This window comes from Podarcis cretensis, assembly GCF_951804945.1.
Source record: "Podarcis cretensis genome assembly, chromosome: 4".
In the NCBI taxonomy this organism is placed as follows: Eukaryota; Metazoa; Chordata; class Lepidosauria; order Squamata; family Lacertidae; genus Podarcis; species Podarcis cretensis.
In genome coordinates, this window is record NC_137173.1 from 65,892,825 (window position 1) to 65,912,367 (window position 19,543).

At 40.1% G+C, this 19,543-nt stretch overlaps 1 protein-coding gene across 4 annotated transcripts in view; it reads right to left on the reverse strand.

Moving 5' to 3' along the window:
• CNKSR2 (connector enhancer of kinase suppressor of Ras 2) overlaps positions 1-19,543 on the reverse strand; it is a 248,492-nt gene that overhangs the window by 92,766 nt on the left and 136,183 nt on the right. For all 4 annotated transcript variants that reach the window (XM_079972207.1, XM_079972208.1, XM_079972206.1 and 1 more), the window contains 2 exons: positions 4,166-4,207; positions 2,118-2,237 (listed from right to left, as the gene is read on the reverse strand). In XM_079972207.1, coding sequence (XP_079828333.1) covers positions 2,118-2,237; positions 4,166-4,207 — 162 coding nt within the window. The remainder of the gene's footprint in view (positions 1-2,117; positions 2,238-4,165; positions 4,208-19,543) is intronic.

Here is a 19,543-nt window from a genome sequence, read left to right on the forward strand (position 1 = left end):
TAACATTTTCCTTGAGTGCTGCTGCCTAGCTTGACTGTATTATTGAATTGTGATAATAATCTTGCTTTCTTGTTACAATGATGGATAGATGCATGTACATGCGCACAGAAGGCTGTGGCATTTGTGTGGCTGGAATGTAGCCTACTGAACAAAGGTTAAGAGTCACATCCATTGCTCTGCCCACCATAGGCCTGGGCCCCAAGAAGGTTTCCCTACATGGAAGTGCAGCCCTTGTTCCCTGCTTTTTATATAGATGATAGATAGCTTTCATATAAATCAAAAGTTCTAAAGGAAATTTGGTTACCCAGCTGTTCTGCTTACATTTTCCTACATACAAAAATCTGGAAGATCCTTCAAAACTGCTGAATACTCATGATAATCATAGCAAGGATTGAAGACACCCATTCACACTTCTATAGCAATCATTATTGCAGACATTTAAGTAGCTTACACAAATTTAGCTCATGAAACATTTTTCAATGATAGGTGTCAAAAATAGTTTACATAAGCAGTGAACCATTACAACTCAATACTTTACAGAATCCCCAGATAACATGTTTTGCCAGGAAATTGATACCACTTGGGTCTGCCCTAAAGAGCTTACTGTCTACAAAATACAGTGGGGAAAGGCAAAAGTTAAAAATCTGAAGATACAGTCAATGTTTCTGTCATCCATTTTTTGTTCTTGAAGTACTCTTAAGAGGCATAACTTTACTGTACCATATACAGTATAAACAAATAATGAATAAACAGCTCCATGCATGGAGAACCTTGCCATCTAAACCGACAAAGCAGCAGAAAACCAACCATAGAGGCTTGAAACATAGAAAATTTACAGTAAAATAAAATCATTTTGGTCACATCTTAAAGGGCACTTCTGGAAGAAGAAAACAATTAAAGGAGAGCTGAATTAGGAAAGGTTTATGAATCTCAGTGAAACCATGAAGAACCAACATTAGTTACGATATGTGAGATGGAAAAAACAGCAGACAATGATACTGAAAATGGTCTTTACCTGAACTGGTGGCACTGAGACAAATATGAGATTACGAATGAACGGCAGTATAGTACTACAGTAGGAATGGAAGGTTTGGGCAGGGCAGAGTGCACCAAGTACAGTATGAACAAATTTTGAAAATATTTAAATAGTATCCAGTCTTAAAAAGCTTCAGGTGAGGTGACATATAAAAAGCATCCATTAAAATAAAGACTTTGAGCTTTATCACATGTTGCAGTACTGCTGGTACATCAGACTTCTTTATGTGAAAACAGAACTACTTCTTCAGCCCCACCACAACCTCAAAAAGAGCTGCAAAGGGTTGGGGGAGCCTCCAGAACACTTGTGGGGATCAGGAAAGGAGAGGAAATTGAAAATTTGTTGCACAAGTAGAATTTCACTTGCTCAGCCTTGGCTACAACCCTTAGCGCTTATTAACTGTTGCATAAACATTCATATCAAATATGAGGAACCCAGGAAACAAGCGTAACTTATTGTAAATATACTGAAGGAGTTCATTTAAGTAACAATATTATCAATAAATCTTGCTATAACAGGGGGGAAAACATTTTCCTAAATTAACCAGGATTTTTTCCTGCATTACGTAACCAATATGGAAGTGTTTTCTTTAAGAACATTCAGCTGCTACATATAAATCTATTTTATGGGATGCAAGAAATCCACATCCCAGGCCTGAACCCATTAACCTAGAAGCAACTTCATTAAATATCTGATTGCATTCAGAGCCTCTCGCTGCAATCCTACACCTACTTACCTGGGAGTAAGCACCATTGAACTCAACTTCTGAGTAGACATGTATAGGATTGCACTGTGAGCTCCTCATTAATGCGACTCAGGACGTAAAGGAGGGACACAGGTTTGCAACCTTTCCAACCTCTAGAGATACAGTACAGTACTTAAGAGGTAGCTTTCAACTGGAACTTTTTTTCAATATTTCCTTAAGAATTTTATACAGTAATTATTAATATGCAATTTCCACTAGCTGACTGAAGATCACATCTACAAATAGAAGAACTAGATATGCCAAATACAGGTCTTATTCATAGAATGTATTTCTTTCGTCCTGGATGACAGTTTTGATTAACTGCGTACATCTTACCAGCCCTTCGCTTGGTTTGATGTTTGCCAGCTGGATCACTTCCAGGTGAGCAGATTGAGATACAAGAGGATCAGATGAGAGTGAGATTATGTGGTCACAGACGCTAGATAGTGTCTTACACTAGAAATAAAAAAGTGTATTTTCCGTTAACAATCAAGAATATGAAAACTCATAACACAGTGGACAGTAATCATGTTTGGCCTTTAAAATACATTATTATATATTCAGATTAAATTCCTATCTTATCTAAGTGGCAATGAATATCATTCTTTGGGGAACAAGCATATTCCCTGTCACTTATTCTAGAAAGATCATGATTAGAGGACAATCCAAAAAACCTGGAATTCTTCTACCTGAGCAGGACTGGGGAAAGGATTCAAATAGCATCAACATTTCTACACTTTTCCCTACTTCCATCGTGGTGCCATGTAAAAAGTGGTTTAAGAGCTGTTCAGACAGTCTGGACCTAACTTAGATTTTGTTCTTGGTTTTTTTCTTGAATAATTGGCTTAAGAATACAACAAAGTACATATTTTCAGACTGCAATGGCAGTGTGCAATCTACAAATATTTACATTCACTTTTTAACACCTCCTTTTCTGCTCTGTCAGCACCCTCATGATGGAGAGTATTGAGGTTTAAATACAAATTAGAAGTTTTCCACTGACATGCACAAGATGCTGGTAAATTCTGTAATATACTATATCTCAAATGTTCCATTTGATTTATTATTCCATGGGTGTGCAGTGCACAGCCACCTACCATTAAAGAAGATGTAGGAAATCCAGGTTAAAATATCAACCCAGTTCTCAAGTTCAGAGTAGCCTTGGGCACAGCCTTGCCTCCCTTGTTGGATTGCTGTGAGGTTAAAGCAACTAGCTAAATCCAAAATTCCACAAAGAGAAGGCTGCTTACAAAATTTGATTTTTTTTTTCTCCCGACCTTGAAACAGCCTTCTCAATTGACACTTTTGAAAAGCATGGGCTGTGGCATAGGGGCTTCAGGGGAAAAGTTATCTACCAGCAATCAAGCAGAGGTACTATATGTTAGAGGTACTATATGTTAGACAAGGAATTGGGACTAGAGCTATACAGTGGTGCCCCGCAAGACGAAAAACCCGCTAGACGAAAGGGTTTTCCGTTTTTCGAGGTGCTTTGCAAGACAAATTTCCTTATGGGCTTGCTTCGCAAGACGAAAACGTCTTGCGAGTCTTTTCCTCCCCCCCCCCTTTTTCTAAGCCGCTAAGCCGCTAATAGGGATGCTTCGCAAGACGAAAAAAATGCTAGACGAAGAGACTCGCGGAACGGATTATTTTCATCTTGCGAGGCACCACTGTACTTACATTATTTACAGCCACTAGTTTACCAGAATCCATATCACAGTACAGAATCAGATTAATGCATATTATAAGCATGCATATACACACTGTCTTTCAAAATATAAGAGGAGGAAGTGAGTCCTTGCTTCATAGAAGACATAAAGATTGGAGAGAAACCAGGAGGAACTACTAATCTATGATTCTATGAAGCAGAGGGGAGTAGAATGCACAAACAGGAGGAAAGGGAAGCAAGAAACTCTGTGGATTAATGAGGATTAATGTGAATATTTATAAAAAGAGCCAGAAAGAGCGGAAAGAATGGTCTCTCTATTGTTAGGAAGTAAGGACACCCTTTAGGGCTCTGATGGCTCTCAGAGAAAACTTCATACCATATTTGACTATTTGATTACTTTGCACTTTAAAAGATAATGCTCAAGATAATGCTGAAGTGATCAAAGACTATTAAAGGAAACAAGAGGGATCTGAAAGAAAATGTTGCACTGTGCTATTCCCTTTTTCAGGATAAACCATTATATTTCTCTTCTTCCTCCAACAGTCAGCCAGCTTTGTGGTCACTAAGCATATACAATACTCAATGAGCTGTTTTTTTTTGGGGGGGGGGGCCTGCAACCCTTGTCAGCCTGCATGGTGCAGTTTTTGTTCCTATAAGAATTGGCACTCAAATAATTGAGTTCATTATCAGCATATATTATTTTAAAAATTCTACTTACCACATGAAGAATTTTGTTCTCTGTTTCATATACTGTGCAATCCTGAAAAAAACAAAATTAACAGAGTACATCAAATATTACGGAAATAATATTTTTTGTGCTCCAATGATATGTTTAAATCTAGAAACAAAGGAATGATTTTAATTGTTCATAGACTTTTGCAAACATCCTCTCTCCCAGCTGTATTCATATAGAAATAATGTCCATGTCACCTCCCCACATGTGCATGCATGCATCTTTCCTTCACCATTCTTTTCAATTCCTTCTATCACTGGTTTACTTATTCAATAATCAGAGGCAGGACTGGGGGAGAGGACCTTCAAAAGGGAATTGAATTACCCTCTGGGCCTGGAGCACCAGCGGTACCTGAACCCTCGGAACCTGAAGATCCAGTGAACAAGACACCACCCCCAGGAAAATAATCAGACTAATTCAGGATGTCTCTGCAACTCTTGAGTTGGAATATAAATGGCTGTAACATCCCGGAAAAAAGGAGGAAAATTTTTCACATATTAAAAAAGGAACAATTGGATATCATTTGCCTACAAGAAACACATGTGACTAGGCTCCACAGAAAAGTGTTAATAAACAAAAGACTTGGCCAGGAATTTATATCTTCGGACAGAGTAAAGAAGAGAGGCGTGGTGATATACGCAAAAGAGAACCTGTCACCCAAATTCTTATTTAAAGATGAACATGGAAGAATTTTAGCAATTGAGATACAACATCAAGGAGAGAAGATTTTGTTATTAGGAATTTATGCACCAAATGAAGGGAAATCGGAATTTTACAAGAAGTTGCATGAGACAATGCTGGATTATCTGGACTATGACAACATCATTATGATGGGAGATATGAATGGGGTCGTATCAACTAACATGGATAAGTCACAAAGCCAAAATGTTACAAAGGACGGCAGACTACCAAAGACTTTTTTTGAAATGACAGACAATATGGACTTATTTGACATTTGGAGAACGAAGAACCCCTTGGGAAGAGAGGGAACATTTTTCTCTGAAGCCCAGCTGACTTGGACAAGAATCGACCAAATATGGATAACTAGAGGTCTGGCACCCAAGGTCAGAAAGGTGGAAATCTGCCCAAAGACCTGCTCCGACCATAATGCAACGAAGATGGACATGACACTACTACCAACCGGCTCCTTTAGATGGAAGATGAATGACAATTTGTTTAGAGATCAGGAGATTGTTGAGAAGGCCCAAAAAGCCTTGAAGGACTATTTTGAGATAAACATGAACACTACGGTGGAAAAAAGAACTATCTGGGAAGCAAGTAAGGCTGTAATGAGGGGGTTCTTGATACAACAGAACGCTGTAAAGAAAAGGATACAAAATGAGAGGAAAGACAAGATATTGGAGAAAATCAAAGAATTGGAGAAGAAGTTAAGATCAAATCCGAAGTCACAGCCGACCCTGAGAGAAATCAAACTTCATCAAGCACAATATTCTAAATTGATAAACCAGGAAATAGAGTGGAAGATTAAATTAATGAAACAAAAAACTTTTGAATCGGCAAATAAATGTGGGAAACTGCTAGCTTGGCAGTTGAAGAGGAGACAAAAACTAAATACAGTCACAAATTTAGAAATTGAAGGAAGAAATATTCAGAACCCTGTGGAGATCAGAAAGTGCTTCCAGAGATATTTCAAAAGATTATATACTCAAGGGCCGCAAAATGAGGTTGAGATTAAACAATTTTTGGAAAAAAATGGACTAACAAAATTGTCACAAGAAAATAGATCAATCCTGAATTGCAAAATAACACGACAAGAGATTGAACAAGCCATTCAGAACATGCAATTGGGCAAATCCCCAGGGCCAGATGGGCTGACCTCCAAGTACTATAAGACATTAAAAGACTATCTGATACAACCACTGATGGAGGTCAGCAATGAAATTATGGAGGGGAAGAAGGCACCGGAATTGTGGAAAGAAGCTTTTATCACATTGATACCAAAATCGGAAGCTGAAAAGACACAACTTAAGAACTATCGTCCCATCTCCCTTTTAAATGTGGATTACAAAATATTTGCAGACGTTTTGGCAAGTAGACTCAAAAAAGTATTAAATGAAGTAATTCATAAAGACCAGGCAGGCTTTCTCCCAGGTAGACACCTGTTTGCTAACACAAGGAATATCATTGACATTTTGGAACTTTTGCAAACAGACATAAATACAAAAGCAGTGTTAATTTTTATAGATGCGGAGAAGGCCTTTGACAATATCTCTTGGAAATTTATGAAGGGAAATTTAAAAGAAATGGGAGTGGGACGGGGTTTTGAGAATGGGATTGATGCAATATATTCAGAACAAAAAGCTAAATTGATAGTTAACAATGTGGTTACAGAAGAGTTTAAAATTGAAAAAGGAACACGACAAGGCTGCCCCATTTCCCCTCTGCTATTTATTTCGGTTCTGGAGGTGCTCTTGAATATGATCAGAGGGGACCGGTTGGTGGAAGGAATCCAGGTCGGAGCGAAACAATACAAACTTAAAGCTTTTGCAGATGACCTAGTTTTGACCCTGCAGGAGCCAGAATCTAGTACGAAAAGAGTGTTACAATTGATTCAAGACTTTGGTCGGGTGGCGGGATTTAAATTAAACAAACAGAAAACTAAGGTGCTGGGAAAAAATTTGACAGATACAGAGTCAGAACGGTTTCAGAGAGAGACAGAACTAACTGTGGTTAAAAAAGTAAAGTACCTAGGGGTAAACATAACAGCAAAAAATCTGAGTCTTTTTAAGGATAACTATGAAAAATGTTGGTCTGAAATTAAAAGAGACTTAGACAGTTGGACAAAATTGAAACTTTCTTTGTTAGGCCGAATTGCTGCTATTAAGATGAATGTATTGCCAAAAATGTTGTTTTTGTTTCAAACACTACAGATTGTGGACAGGACGGAGTGCTTCCGGAAGTGGCAGAGAGACATCTCTAAGTTTGTCTGGCAGGGCAAAAAGCCCAGAATTAAGTTTAAGATATTAACTGATGCGAAAGAAAGAGGGGGCTTTGCCCTGCCAGACCTAAAGTTGTACTATGAGGCCGCAGCTTTCTGCTGGCTAAAAGACTGGCTACTTCTCGAGGACACTGACGTTCTGGATCTGGAAGGTTTTAACAATGCTTTTGGTTGGCATGCATACTTATGGTATGACAAGGTTAAGATCAATAAGGCCTTTAAGAATCATATTGTCAGAAAAGCAGTGTTTAATGTCTGGACAAAATATAAAGACTTATTGGAAAATAAAACTCCAAGGTGGCTTTCACCGCTGGAAGCTAAGGCCCGAAAAAGACCCAATATGGAGGCCAAATGGCCAAAATATTGGGAAATACTAGAAAAAGATGGAGACAATTGGAAATTGCAGAGTTTGGAGAAAATGAAGGATAAAGTGCGAGACTGGTTACACTACGCTCAGATTAAAGAAGTCTTTAAAAATGACAAAAAGTTAGGGTTCCAGGTGGAGAAATCGAAGTTGGAAACAGAACTGTTAGAGCCTAAGACTAAGGTACTTTCAAGAATGTATAACTTGCTGTTAAAATGGAATACACAAGATGAAATGGTTAAATCGGCTATGATAAAGTGGGCACAGGACATTGGGCACAACATTATGTTTGAGGACTGGGAAAGGTTGTGGACCATTGGGTTGAACTTCACTGCATGTAATGCTTTGAAGGAAAATGTAATGAAAATGATATATAGATGGTACATGACCCCAGTTAAACTTGCCAAAATATACCATTTGTCTGATAATAAATGTTGGAAATGTAAAGAAAATGAAGGAACATTCTTTCACCTCTGGTGGACTTGCCCTAGAGTGAAGGCTTTCTGGGAAATGATATATAATGAGCTGAAAAAGGTATTTAAGTATACCTTCACTAAGAAACCAGAGGCCTTCCTTTTGGGTATTGTCGGCCAGAAGGTGTTAAGGAAGGACCGAACATTTTTTATGTATGCAACAACAGCAGCAAGGATACTTATCGCTAAGCACTGGAAAACCCAAGATCTACCCACACTGGAAGAGTGGCAGATGCAGCTGATAGACTATATGGAACTAGCCGAGATGACCGGCAGAATCCGAAACCTGGGAGAAGAGAAAGTTGAAGAAGACTGGAAGAAATTTAAGATTTATTTAAAAAAGCATTGTAATTTGGTTGAATGTTAAGAAGGATGCTAGATCATAAATAATTGAGCACCACTAAACTAGATGGAATTAGGATGACAAGTGAGATTGAGGAAAAAATATAAACCTTTGGGAGAATTATTAGATTATATTTTAAATGAATGGGATACAAGAATGTAAACAAGATGATAAATTGCGGGTAAGAATTGACAATGATGCAAGTGGGAGCGGGAGACGTGAGGGAGTCCAATGAAGCTAAGAAAATATGTTATGATATATGTTTCATTGTTTTTTATTTCTGCAATTATGTTTAAAAATTTTAATAAATATATATATATATATAAAAAAAATCAGAGGCAGGACTGGGGACAGGGGACACAGCAGGAGCACAGGGGATACTCATGTACCAGAGTCCAAGCCAGTAGGGCCCCCAGGCTCTTCGATTTCTTTCTTTTTGAATAAGTCAATCAAACATTTATAAAGAAAATTGGAAAGCAGAATGTAGAAGCACCATTCTAAGGCTCCAGATACAGAAAAACTACTGTTGCTAAGCACACTTAACCACTTAGGGTGGAATTCAACACTGCAATATCACAATTTTTTTCTCAGTAGAAAGGAAGCCTACATTTTCAGGCCATTTTATCCACATTGAAGAGTAAAACAAACCTATCTTTCATCTTTAACATTTTTTAATGGTAGCACTAATAGAGACATGTTGGTGCCATCCATTGCTCCAAAGTTAGCATAAGTTTATTTGTATCCTATGCTGGCAAGTCTTGATAAATCTTGCAGGAACTTTAGGTAATATGACAAGGACTACAGAGAAACTGGTGGTCATTCTGGGTTAATTTGAAGAGACCAGTGGCACTTAAACAATGATGAAATTGTTTTTATTTATTTTTAATATATGCTTTTCTTTTTAATATATGCTTTATAATATGCTTTATTTGTTAAAGACAAAGTAAAACATGGCTATCCTTCTGGAATTTTTCCAGGAGAGGTATTTTAGCAGGCCTTTTTTCATGGCAAAAAGAATTCCTTTCATGAGCTGGCATGTCAGAAAGAAATGACTTTAGACTACAAATCAAGGATTAAAGCTGTATTATTGGTGTACAGATGTATTTCTTATTAAGGATACTTAATAAGCACACTTTTTACTTACTAGAAGTGGAGATGAAGTATGGTGTGATTGTTTGGGAGACACGGTTTACAACCAAGGGTTGCAATTCCTCAGAGGTAACTTTTTACCAAAACAATTCTTAAAACAAAACTGCTGTGAATCACCAACAAATAAAGGCAAACTAGCCAGAGAAATGTTTCTAGGAAATTTAGGCTGCAATGCTATACCAACTTACTAGAGGGGGAAATCGCACTGAATTCAGTGTGGCTTACAACTGAGTAGATGTGATTACGACTGCACTGTGAGTCGTTGTAGTCACACTTGTGCTAATGTAGGGAACAGATGAGCCAATCTGATCTGGTGGAAGGGAAACACAACATTTTCTTTGTGCACATGCATTTTAATTCTGAGAAAATAGATCAAAGCACCACCGCTCTTCTAGCACAAGTTTGGGAGAAGTACACAGAAGGCAGCCAACAAACAAACAAATAAACAAAACCCCTAAGAAAATAAAAAGAATGCCCTTTCTTCTGCATTTATTTTTGAGTGCCCAATTCACCATAATCATGTTCCTCAGAATACAACCTGATGGAAATCCAGAACACAGGGCGGAAAGTTGGGTCAATTATAGCTCAGGCAAAGCCCAAGACTTACCAAGAAGATTTTATAACATGAGCACAAGTGAGCATAATTCAACCATGGAGCAAGTTGCATGAAGTGCTATAAGGAGGATGGGACTTCTGACTTATAAAATTATGAGCAAGGACCTGTTAACAGCATACACTTTGAAGTAATGGGAATCTGAGGGTCCCCAAAACAGTTTAGGACACAGAAAAGTTCTTGTTTAGCTCACTGACTGTGTTCAAAACCTTCCTGCTATTTCCAGAAGTCTCAAATTCAAACAGAATAATTTGAAGGAATGTGAACAACATTCGCTAATGTCACAGCTGGCTTCAACAGTGAATTTATTATCCTTGCAATGTCAGTAGTATATCTAAAAATAAATGTAAAGTATTTGCAGGTGCACCAGGTTTTAGGATTAAGTGCTTCTAGTCATAAATGTGCTTTCAGCAACCTGTCTTCTGTCCTAGCTATCAGTATACACAATGAAAGGAAAGCAACTTTCAGTGCTTGCTATGAAATATAAGTATGAAAGTTGCTCCTTTACAGGGTTCTAAATATCTAGGCTCATGCATCCTTCAACACAGCTAGAGCTTCACCACTGTTATGGACTCCCACCTCATCTAAACTTTTTTATGGTCAGCGTTCAAAACATCCATTGTTCTAGGTGCATTTTGTGACAGGGAATTTCATTAGTGCAAGCAGTTTCTGAACTCTGGGTGCAGTACTGCACCTAAGATTTCAGATTAAAACTGAAGAGTGGAAGGAAAGGAAGACCTTTTTCTGCCTCGCCACTTCAAGCTACTCTCTAGAGACCCTTTTAAGAATATTAGGAGGGTGGGCAGGGGAAGGACTAGACCACGTGAAAAATGAACGTAATATTTTAGCTGCAATTCAATCATTTTCGTCTTTGTATTCTAGTTATTAAAAAGTGCCTAGACATTCCGTTGTTGCACCCATAATCTAGGTTTAACGTGCCATTTAGCTCCTAGCATTCATATCTCTGTTTCTAACACTGGTTAAGGTCCTTTCCCCACAAAAAAAAAACTCTACCTAAACACAATATAATGCAACAGAAGAGAATTACAGTACCTAAGACGTAGCTATTTAAATTCAAGTACAGCTCCTTCAGTTTTAGCAGTTTAGAAACTGTGATGCCAGTATCCATGGGAACTACATAGTTTCAAAGAAACAGTAAGCATTTTGTTTGTGTAAATCACTCGGAATGGATAGCACTGAATGAAGTTTTCAAAAAGCAAAATACAAACTCACATTATCAATATATGAGGAAAAGAAGTGCATGATGTAAAAAAAAAAAAAAAAAAAGGTTTGAACAATCCAAAACTGAGCTAGAATCATGAGAGCTTCAGTATCTGAGGGAACTGTGATTTATACAGCAGCAACTCAAGACCATGGGCCAAGACTGACACCATAATACAATATACGAAGTGGAGCCAACAGCATAGAGTACAGGCCAAAGACATCAGCCCTGCTAAATACTGCACAGGACATATTTTATTAAAAATATATGTTCATAAAATCCTTCTCTGTTGCAAAAAAAGAGACCTACAAATGACTGTAATGCTTGAAAAATACAGCATATCTTAAAAACAATTATGTGGACCAGAATTCAGGGCCAGGCAGTCACACAGCATGTATCTCCAATGTCCCATTGGACATTCCAATGTTCTATCATTGGAATGACCGCTCCCCACATCAAATGGGGGGTGCCTTTTGCGTGGTCGCGCGCAGCCCCCCAGATCCTATGTGGCCATATAGCCTGGTTTCACCCTCCTCAGGCTGGATATCTGGAGGTCTCCACCTACCTTAAGCAGTTACCCAATCCCACCTGGGGGGGAGTTGCCAGGGGACCTGGCCAGGTAGGGAGAGGGACCGCCATACCCACACAATAGAGGGTGGATCTTACCTGGGAATCGCCAGTTGGCTCCAGAGCTTCTCCCAACCTGCCCTCCCACATTTAAGCCTTCCTTTGCAGGTTAACCTCTTCTCCACAGGTACACAGGCGCTGCTACATCATGGTCACTGTTGAAGGGCTGGAGAGGAATTTTCCTGCACTGGCAGGTTTTGCCTTCCTTGTAGCAAAATGTCACAACTTTGGCAGTTTCAGGCATTGGGTGGAATCCTTTAGTCTAGCTTCACTTAATGGGGGTGGGCCTGAAGCGGTGACCCCCGCCCCCGCCCCCCACGGTGGTGATCCCAGGGTCCCCTGTTAAAGGGGTTGTTCTGAGGGGAAGCATTGGCCATACGCCTGCTTCTTGGGAGGAAAGCAATGACAAACCTAGACAGCATCTTAAAAAGTAGAGACATCACCTTGCCAACAAAGGTCCGTATAGTAAAAGCTATGGTTTTCCCAGTAGTGATGTATGGAAGCGAGAGCTGGACCATAAAGAAGGCAGATCGCCGAAGAATTGATTCCTTTGAATTATGGTGCTGGAGGAGACTCTTGAGAGTCCCATGGACTGCAAGAAGAACAAACCGATCCATTCTTAAGGAAATCAGCCCTGAGTGCTCACTGGAAGGACAGATCGTGAAGCTGAGGCTCCAATACTTTGGCCACCTCATGAGAAGAGAAGACTCCCTGGAAAAGACCCTGATGTTGGGAAAGATGGAGGGCACAAGGAGAAGGGGACGACAGAGGACGAGATGGTTGGATAGTGTCTTCAAAGCTACAAACATGAGTCTGACCAAACTGCGGGAGGCAGTGGAAGACAGGAGGGCCTAGCGTGCTCTGGTCCATGGGGTCACGAAGAGTCGGACACGACTAAACGACTAAACAATTGGCCATACGCCAACTGGATGTAATTGCTCTCCCCTGTGACAATGGTGAAATGGGGGGTGGGCTCTCTGCTTGAACATATGTTCTCCAGAGCCAGCCCAATCCCCACACACTCTGGATAACCCTGATGTTCCCCAGATCCCCAGCCAGGGACTGGGAGGGATAAACGCCCAATGCCTAAGCCAAGGTCTCCCTACATCTGAAACTTTAATAAAGTTGTGGCCAATTTTAATCCCATAGCATATTGTCTTGAGTTGTTATTCCACTCAGGAGTCGCCTGGGGTTGGGGGGGACTCCGTCTGTCCACGCAAAAGCACCTTGCGTGAAATCTTGCAGAGAGGACAGGATTATGTGGAAGGAGACAGCCCTCAAGTTATCCTGGACCTAGAATATTTAGAGCATTAAAGGTAATAACCAGTACCTTAAATCGCACCTGAACATGCAGCTGTTGTAAAAGTACCGGTAAGTACTATCTGCATCCAGTTGACAGTGTTCACCAAAACCTTTCCTGGTGCTTTGTAGACCAACTGAAATTTCCAGAGACTCTTCAAAGGGAGCCCCACACAGAGCACACTGCAGTAATATTTGGTGTAAATAAGGGATGTGCCACTATGTGCACCAGCGTAAACTGGACAAAAGCACCCCTGACCATGGCCTCTACTGAGCACCTAGAAGTGAAGTTGAATGTAGGAGTATTCCTAAACTGAGTGTTCAAGGGGTGTACTACCCTATCCAAAACAGGGTTAATCCCTATTCCTAGTTCCTTTTCCCCCTAACCAAGAACACTTTTGTCTTGCTAGAGTTAAGCTTCCATTAACTACCTCTAATCTAGCCCATTATCATCTCTAACCACTCACTAAGTAAAGCAACAACTTTCCAGAAAACAAACAAGTGTTTTTCAGGACATCTTTGCTTCTTTCACTCTGTACCTTGAAGGCAATATATTAATACTATTACAAGCACTGGTGCTCCTTCCCCCTCATTTACAGTAGATGCACTGCAGTAGCCAAGCAATGCACCCCCCATTGAAAACTACTTATTAATGATCTTAATATTTGAAACTGTGTATTTTTTACATATTTTGTAAGGCCCTAGATATTTTCCCTAGCATATTCCTCATTTCTTAATTCTTTTTGCAACAAATAGTTATTTAGTGGGATGTTTAAAAAAAAAGAATTATACTTTTTTTCTCCCAGTGACCCATCTACCATTTCCAATGAATTTTACTGATATTCTTCTAATAAATATGTATTCAATGTGTTACTTGCAAAAGGAATCCTTTCTGTGCACATTGACCTCTTTCACTGATAATTTAATGAGTTACTCTCCCCCTCCCCAGTTTTACTCTGGCCTCCATAATCCGCAATATTCACCACATGTCAAAGTTTGTGTTTTATGATGAATCTCAAAGATAATCTATGCTACTTTAAAATCAGTGGGAAATGGTACAGCATGAAGATTAAGGACTCACATTTCTACAAATCATTTTTATTAAAGTCTTGTTTAAAAAATGCAAATAGCTGCCAAGTTGAATGTAACTTTGTCCTATTTCTAAACAGTTTTTCACATTATTACTGATAGCCAGTACTTTTTTGGGGGGGGGGTACTCAATGATACACAGTACTAGCATCTCTTTTTGTTACTGTTAAAAAGTGTGGCACTCACTGTTACAACTTCATGGTGAGTACTGGCACCTGTTTTTCTAGAAAAAAAAGTACTGATAGCATTACCAATTAACAGCACAATCCTATGCACATTGTTCAGAAGTACATCCCACTCAGTTCAGTGAAACCTACTCCCAAGTGTGTACAGGATTGTGGTCTATTTCAACAATGAGCTCAATAGGTTTTGCTGTCTTTGGCTGTTTTAAGAATCCTAGCCTTGTTCTTATTTTTATCTTTTAAAAGTAATCTTTCTATGTACAGTATTATGGTTGGAACATAAAATGAAAATAAAAAACCCTATTCTTTAACACTGTCTCTACTTTGGAAAGCAGGGTGAGTTGTTCTAATGTTATTGTTGTCTCCTTAGTTATTATACCGGAAAATCAATATAGTATAGTTTCAAAAATAATAATAATAAATGAAATAACTAATGCAAGCATGCATACACACATATACACACACTTAAATACATTCCTCAGTGCCAAAAATAAATAAGCAAATTTAATCCTATTATTTGTTTATTTTAATTCAATAGAAACAAAAATATGCCCTAGAAATGTGAACAAACAGGGGCCACTAGGTGGCGCATCGGAAGATGGCTGACAATAACATCTCTCCGACCCACACGAGGTAATTTGGAGGCTATGATGGGGGTAATTAGCCTCCTTAACCCCCCCAGGATTATGGGGGGGACGGCCCTTGCCTGCTGTGCCCTATACCACCCCCAAATTTGTGGGGGTGGGGGCACTAGGCACAAAGCCCTCCTGTGGGATTTTCGGCACTCCTCGACGCCGTCCCCGATTCGCGCCTCTAGTTGCAATGATCTTTAAAAGAAATAATTTCGACATGATTAATTGCACATACATCAAGGAAAAAGGGGAGTAAATACTGCTGACAGAAGAGATCTCTGATAACAAGACAACAATAAAATACGAGAAGAACGTCAAGATACGGTAATGACTGAGGGGGGAGGGGGGAAAAAACCTGCCTCTACCTTTTTATGTGATTTAACAAGAATCCCCCTCCCCTAATGAGTCAGAAATTAAGGACTTAAGCTGTGGATTTAAGGCTGTGTGGAGATAAACTTTCGATCCAAAGCAATGTTTCAAGATGAAGCTGGAAAGCTAAGAGTTTTGGAGTGACGCAGTCAGGAAAAAATGCCGTCCGCCATTTTGTGAGGCATTGTGGGAGCTCTTGGGTCTGGGAGGAGAAAGAGAGAAATAGAGTTGTTTACATATCGTGAATCAACTCCTCGGTGGGACTTAAGAGCGACAAATGCCAAAATTTACGATGGATAAAGTGATGTTATCTACGAAGGAGATATATGGAAACCATCTGGACTTAGTGAAGGAACGGGAAATCCACACAGGATTATTACACTTGCTATCGGCTTAAGGAGACTAACAGAAGAGATCGTAAAGGAAAAAGAGAAATTATACGAACAAGATATGATGTGGCAACACCAAGATAAGACTGGATAGAATTATTAACTTTGTTTGGACTGATTGGGACTGATTTGGACATTAACGCAGTAATAAGAAGATGATCTGAATTCCCCTTTGGATCTTGAAGTATGGGTTCCCCCAACAAAATTTAAAAATTTGGCTTTGTAATTCGGAATTTATATGATGTGATTTAATTTGATGTGATTGGCCAGTTAATAAAAATTATTTTAAAAAAAAAATAGAAATGTGAACAAACAAGTTCACAATCTTAAACTCGAAGAGCTGTCTTGAAACATAAATCCATATATGCATACAACTAGAAAATATAAATTCTCCATATTTTTAAGGTTTACAATTAAAATAATCCTCACCGTAAAGGAAAATGGAAAAAATAAGAAAATATTGGCATATCCAATGTTTCATGCAGCCACTAGGTAAAATTGCTGTATTGTTTTTCTAAATTTATGACAGCAGGATGGCGGCTAATGGATTGAGGCTGAATCCTGACAAGACAGAAGTACTGTTTTTGGGGGACAGGGGGGGGCTGGTGTGGAGGACTCCCTGGTCCTGAATAGGGTAACTGTGCCCCTGAAGGACCAGGTGCGCAGCCTGGGAGTCATTTTGGACTCACAGCTGTCCATGGAGGCGCAGGTCAATTCTGTATCCAGGGCAGCTGTCTACCAACTCCACCTGGTACACAGGCTGAGACCCTACCTGCCCGTGGACTGTTTCGCCAGAGTGGTGCATGCTCTAGTTATCTCCCGCTTGGACTACTGCAATGCGCTCTACGTGGGGCTACCTTTGAAGGTGACTCGGAAACTACAACTAATCCAGAATGCGGCAGCCAGACTGGTGACTGGGGGCGGCCGCCGAGACCACATAACACCGGTCTTGAAAGACCTACATTGGCTCCCAGTACGTTTCCGAGCACAATTCAAAGTGCTGGTGTTGACCTTTAAAGCCCTAAACGGCCTCGGCCCAGTATACCTGAAGGAGCGTCTCCACCCCCATCGTTCTGCCCGGACGCTGAGGTCCAGCGCCAAGAGCCTTCTGGCGGTTCCCTCATTGCGAGAAGCAAAGATACAGGGAACCAGGCAGAGGGCCTTCTCGGTAGTGGCGCCTGCCCTGTGGAACGCCCTCCCATCAGATGTCAAAGCGATCTATAACTACCTGACATTCAGAAGACATCTTAAGGCAGCCCTCTTCAGGGAAGTTTTTAATCTGTGATATTTTAGTGTATTTTTGGTTTCTATGGAAGCCGCCCAGAGTGGCTGGGGAAACCCAGCCAGATGGGCGGGGTACAAATAATAAATTATTATTATTATTATTATTACTTAACAACAGCAGCAGCCATGCACAACTGTAGACACATCTAAAGCACCCATGCTCAGTCCACTAGATCCTTTTTCACCAATGCAGGACAAATATAGATTATATTTGCAAACAGCAAGTTACTATTGTTTCCTCAAAATATCCAGCTAGAGGATAATCTATCATCCACTAAGGCAAAAGTGGCACATGTCTTCAGTTCCACAAAGCTTGAGTGACTGAGAAGGCACTGGAATAATACGACCATATTCAGAGGGATAATGTTTATTCTCTCTGTTGTAGCAACTGCCATGAGCTGAGCTACATGTTATATGATTTTTTTATTGTACTTTTAAAGACATACCACAGATTACCAGTTTGGGAACCCCTGCTGTATGGTTTTGGGGAGAGCATGCAAAGATCTGCACCAGGAAGTCAATTTCCATTAAATAATGGCTCAAAGCAAAATCAAAGTATACCCATTTTATCATATGGCTCAGTCTCCTTCTGAGTCTTGCAAATATATATCTACATCACATCAGTGGCGGAACTTCATTCTCCAGCACCGGGGGAGGGGGCAGAGAGAAGGCTGGCACGTGTCCCGGGGTGGGGCACGCTGCCCACAGGGGTGTGGCGTGCATCCTGGGGGTGTGGCATGCTGCCTGCAGAGGCGTGGCACCCAGCGTGGGCAGGGGGCGCAGCTGCGATGGCACCCCACCTGGATTGCGCTGCTGGGGGCGGTGCGCTCACCCCCCCACTCCTCTTCCTCTGCCAGTGCAGCACATCCATTTAGTTATCCAAAGCTTCCAAACAACTAAATTTATCCAGCTTCATCTGGTACGCCAGCTGATAACCTACCTGACTGCACCCTGTCTTGCCAGAGTGGTACATGCTCTGGTTATTTTCCACTTGGACTACAGCAGTGCGCTCTATGTGGGGCTTTCTTTGAAGGTGACTTGGAAACCACAACTAATCCAGAATGTGGCTGCCAGGACCATATAACATCGATCCTAAAAGATCTACATTGGCTCCCAAGTATGCTTCTGAGCTCAATTCAAAGTGTTGGTGCTGATCTTTAAAGCCCACATGGCTTTGGCCCGGTATACCTGAAGGAGCGTCTCCACTCCCATCATTCAACCTGGACACTGAGATCCAGCTTTAAGTGCCTTCTGGCAGCTTCCTCATTGAGAGAATTGAGGTTACAGGAATCCAGGCAGAGGGCTTCCTTGGTAGTCACGCCCACCCTGTGGAATGCCTGCCTGTAATATGTCAAGGAAATAAATAAGTCATTATATATGACTTTTAGAATACATCTGAAGGCAGCCCTGTATAGGGAAGGTTTTAATGTTTAATGTTTTGCTGTGTTTGATGTTTTAATTTGTTAGAAGTTACCCAGAATGGCTGGCGGCATATAAATATAAATTATTATTATTATTATCCTACCTATCTAGTTATTCCAGGACCTACCTACTTAGTTCCTCACTCCTTGTTTCTTGCTCGTCCCATGTGAATTCTACCACCGCCATAGTATTTGAAATGCAACAAACTTGTGAGAAACTGTACAGAAATGCATTACAGTAATTTTCATATATCTTTCTCCTAATGAAATGAGGTGAATATGCAGGAAATAACTGAAGGCACTCACACCTACACTAAACTTAAAGATGGAAGCCTATTGCATTATCTACATAAATGTCAGCTGAAATGTCTAGCAAGTAGGTGAAGATGCCCACACAGCTGTCTCCCAGGGCAATATTCTTTCCCTATTGAAGTATGAGAAGGCACTAATAAGCATTAAGACAAATAAATGTGATCTTTAAACCACAGGAAAAGCTACTAGAAGCCCCTCTCTTTTCTACAAATGGAATTTTAAAAAATTAAACTTTTAACTTATGAAAAGACCTTGACTATACATATAATTCATTATATAACTTGTGAAAAGGCTCTTGTTGCCAGGGAGATAGACTTAGGACAACCAATGTTGCCAGGGAGATAGACTTAGGACAACCAGTTCTATGCACAATGCTTATAGCAATGTGGAAACCAATCAGATTTTTGTACATGCTGCTTTTCAAATATATATATAGAAACAGAAAACACAAAGCCCTTTTCCTCCACCTGAAGCAGTATGAGCAAGGGGCTTGTGGGAGCAATATGAATAAAAATAACATTTTACCACTCTGCTGTTCTGAAACCCCTAATCAACAAAAAGTAGATGAGGCTTTCAACACCTATCTGCAAGAGTGTGGAATCAACATGGGCTTTGTGATTAGATTCCAAAAGGAAG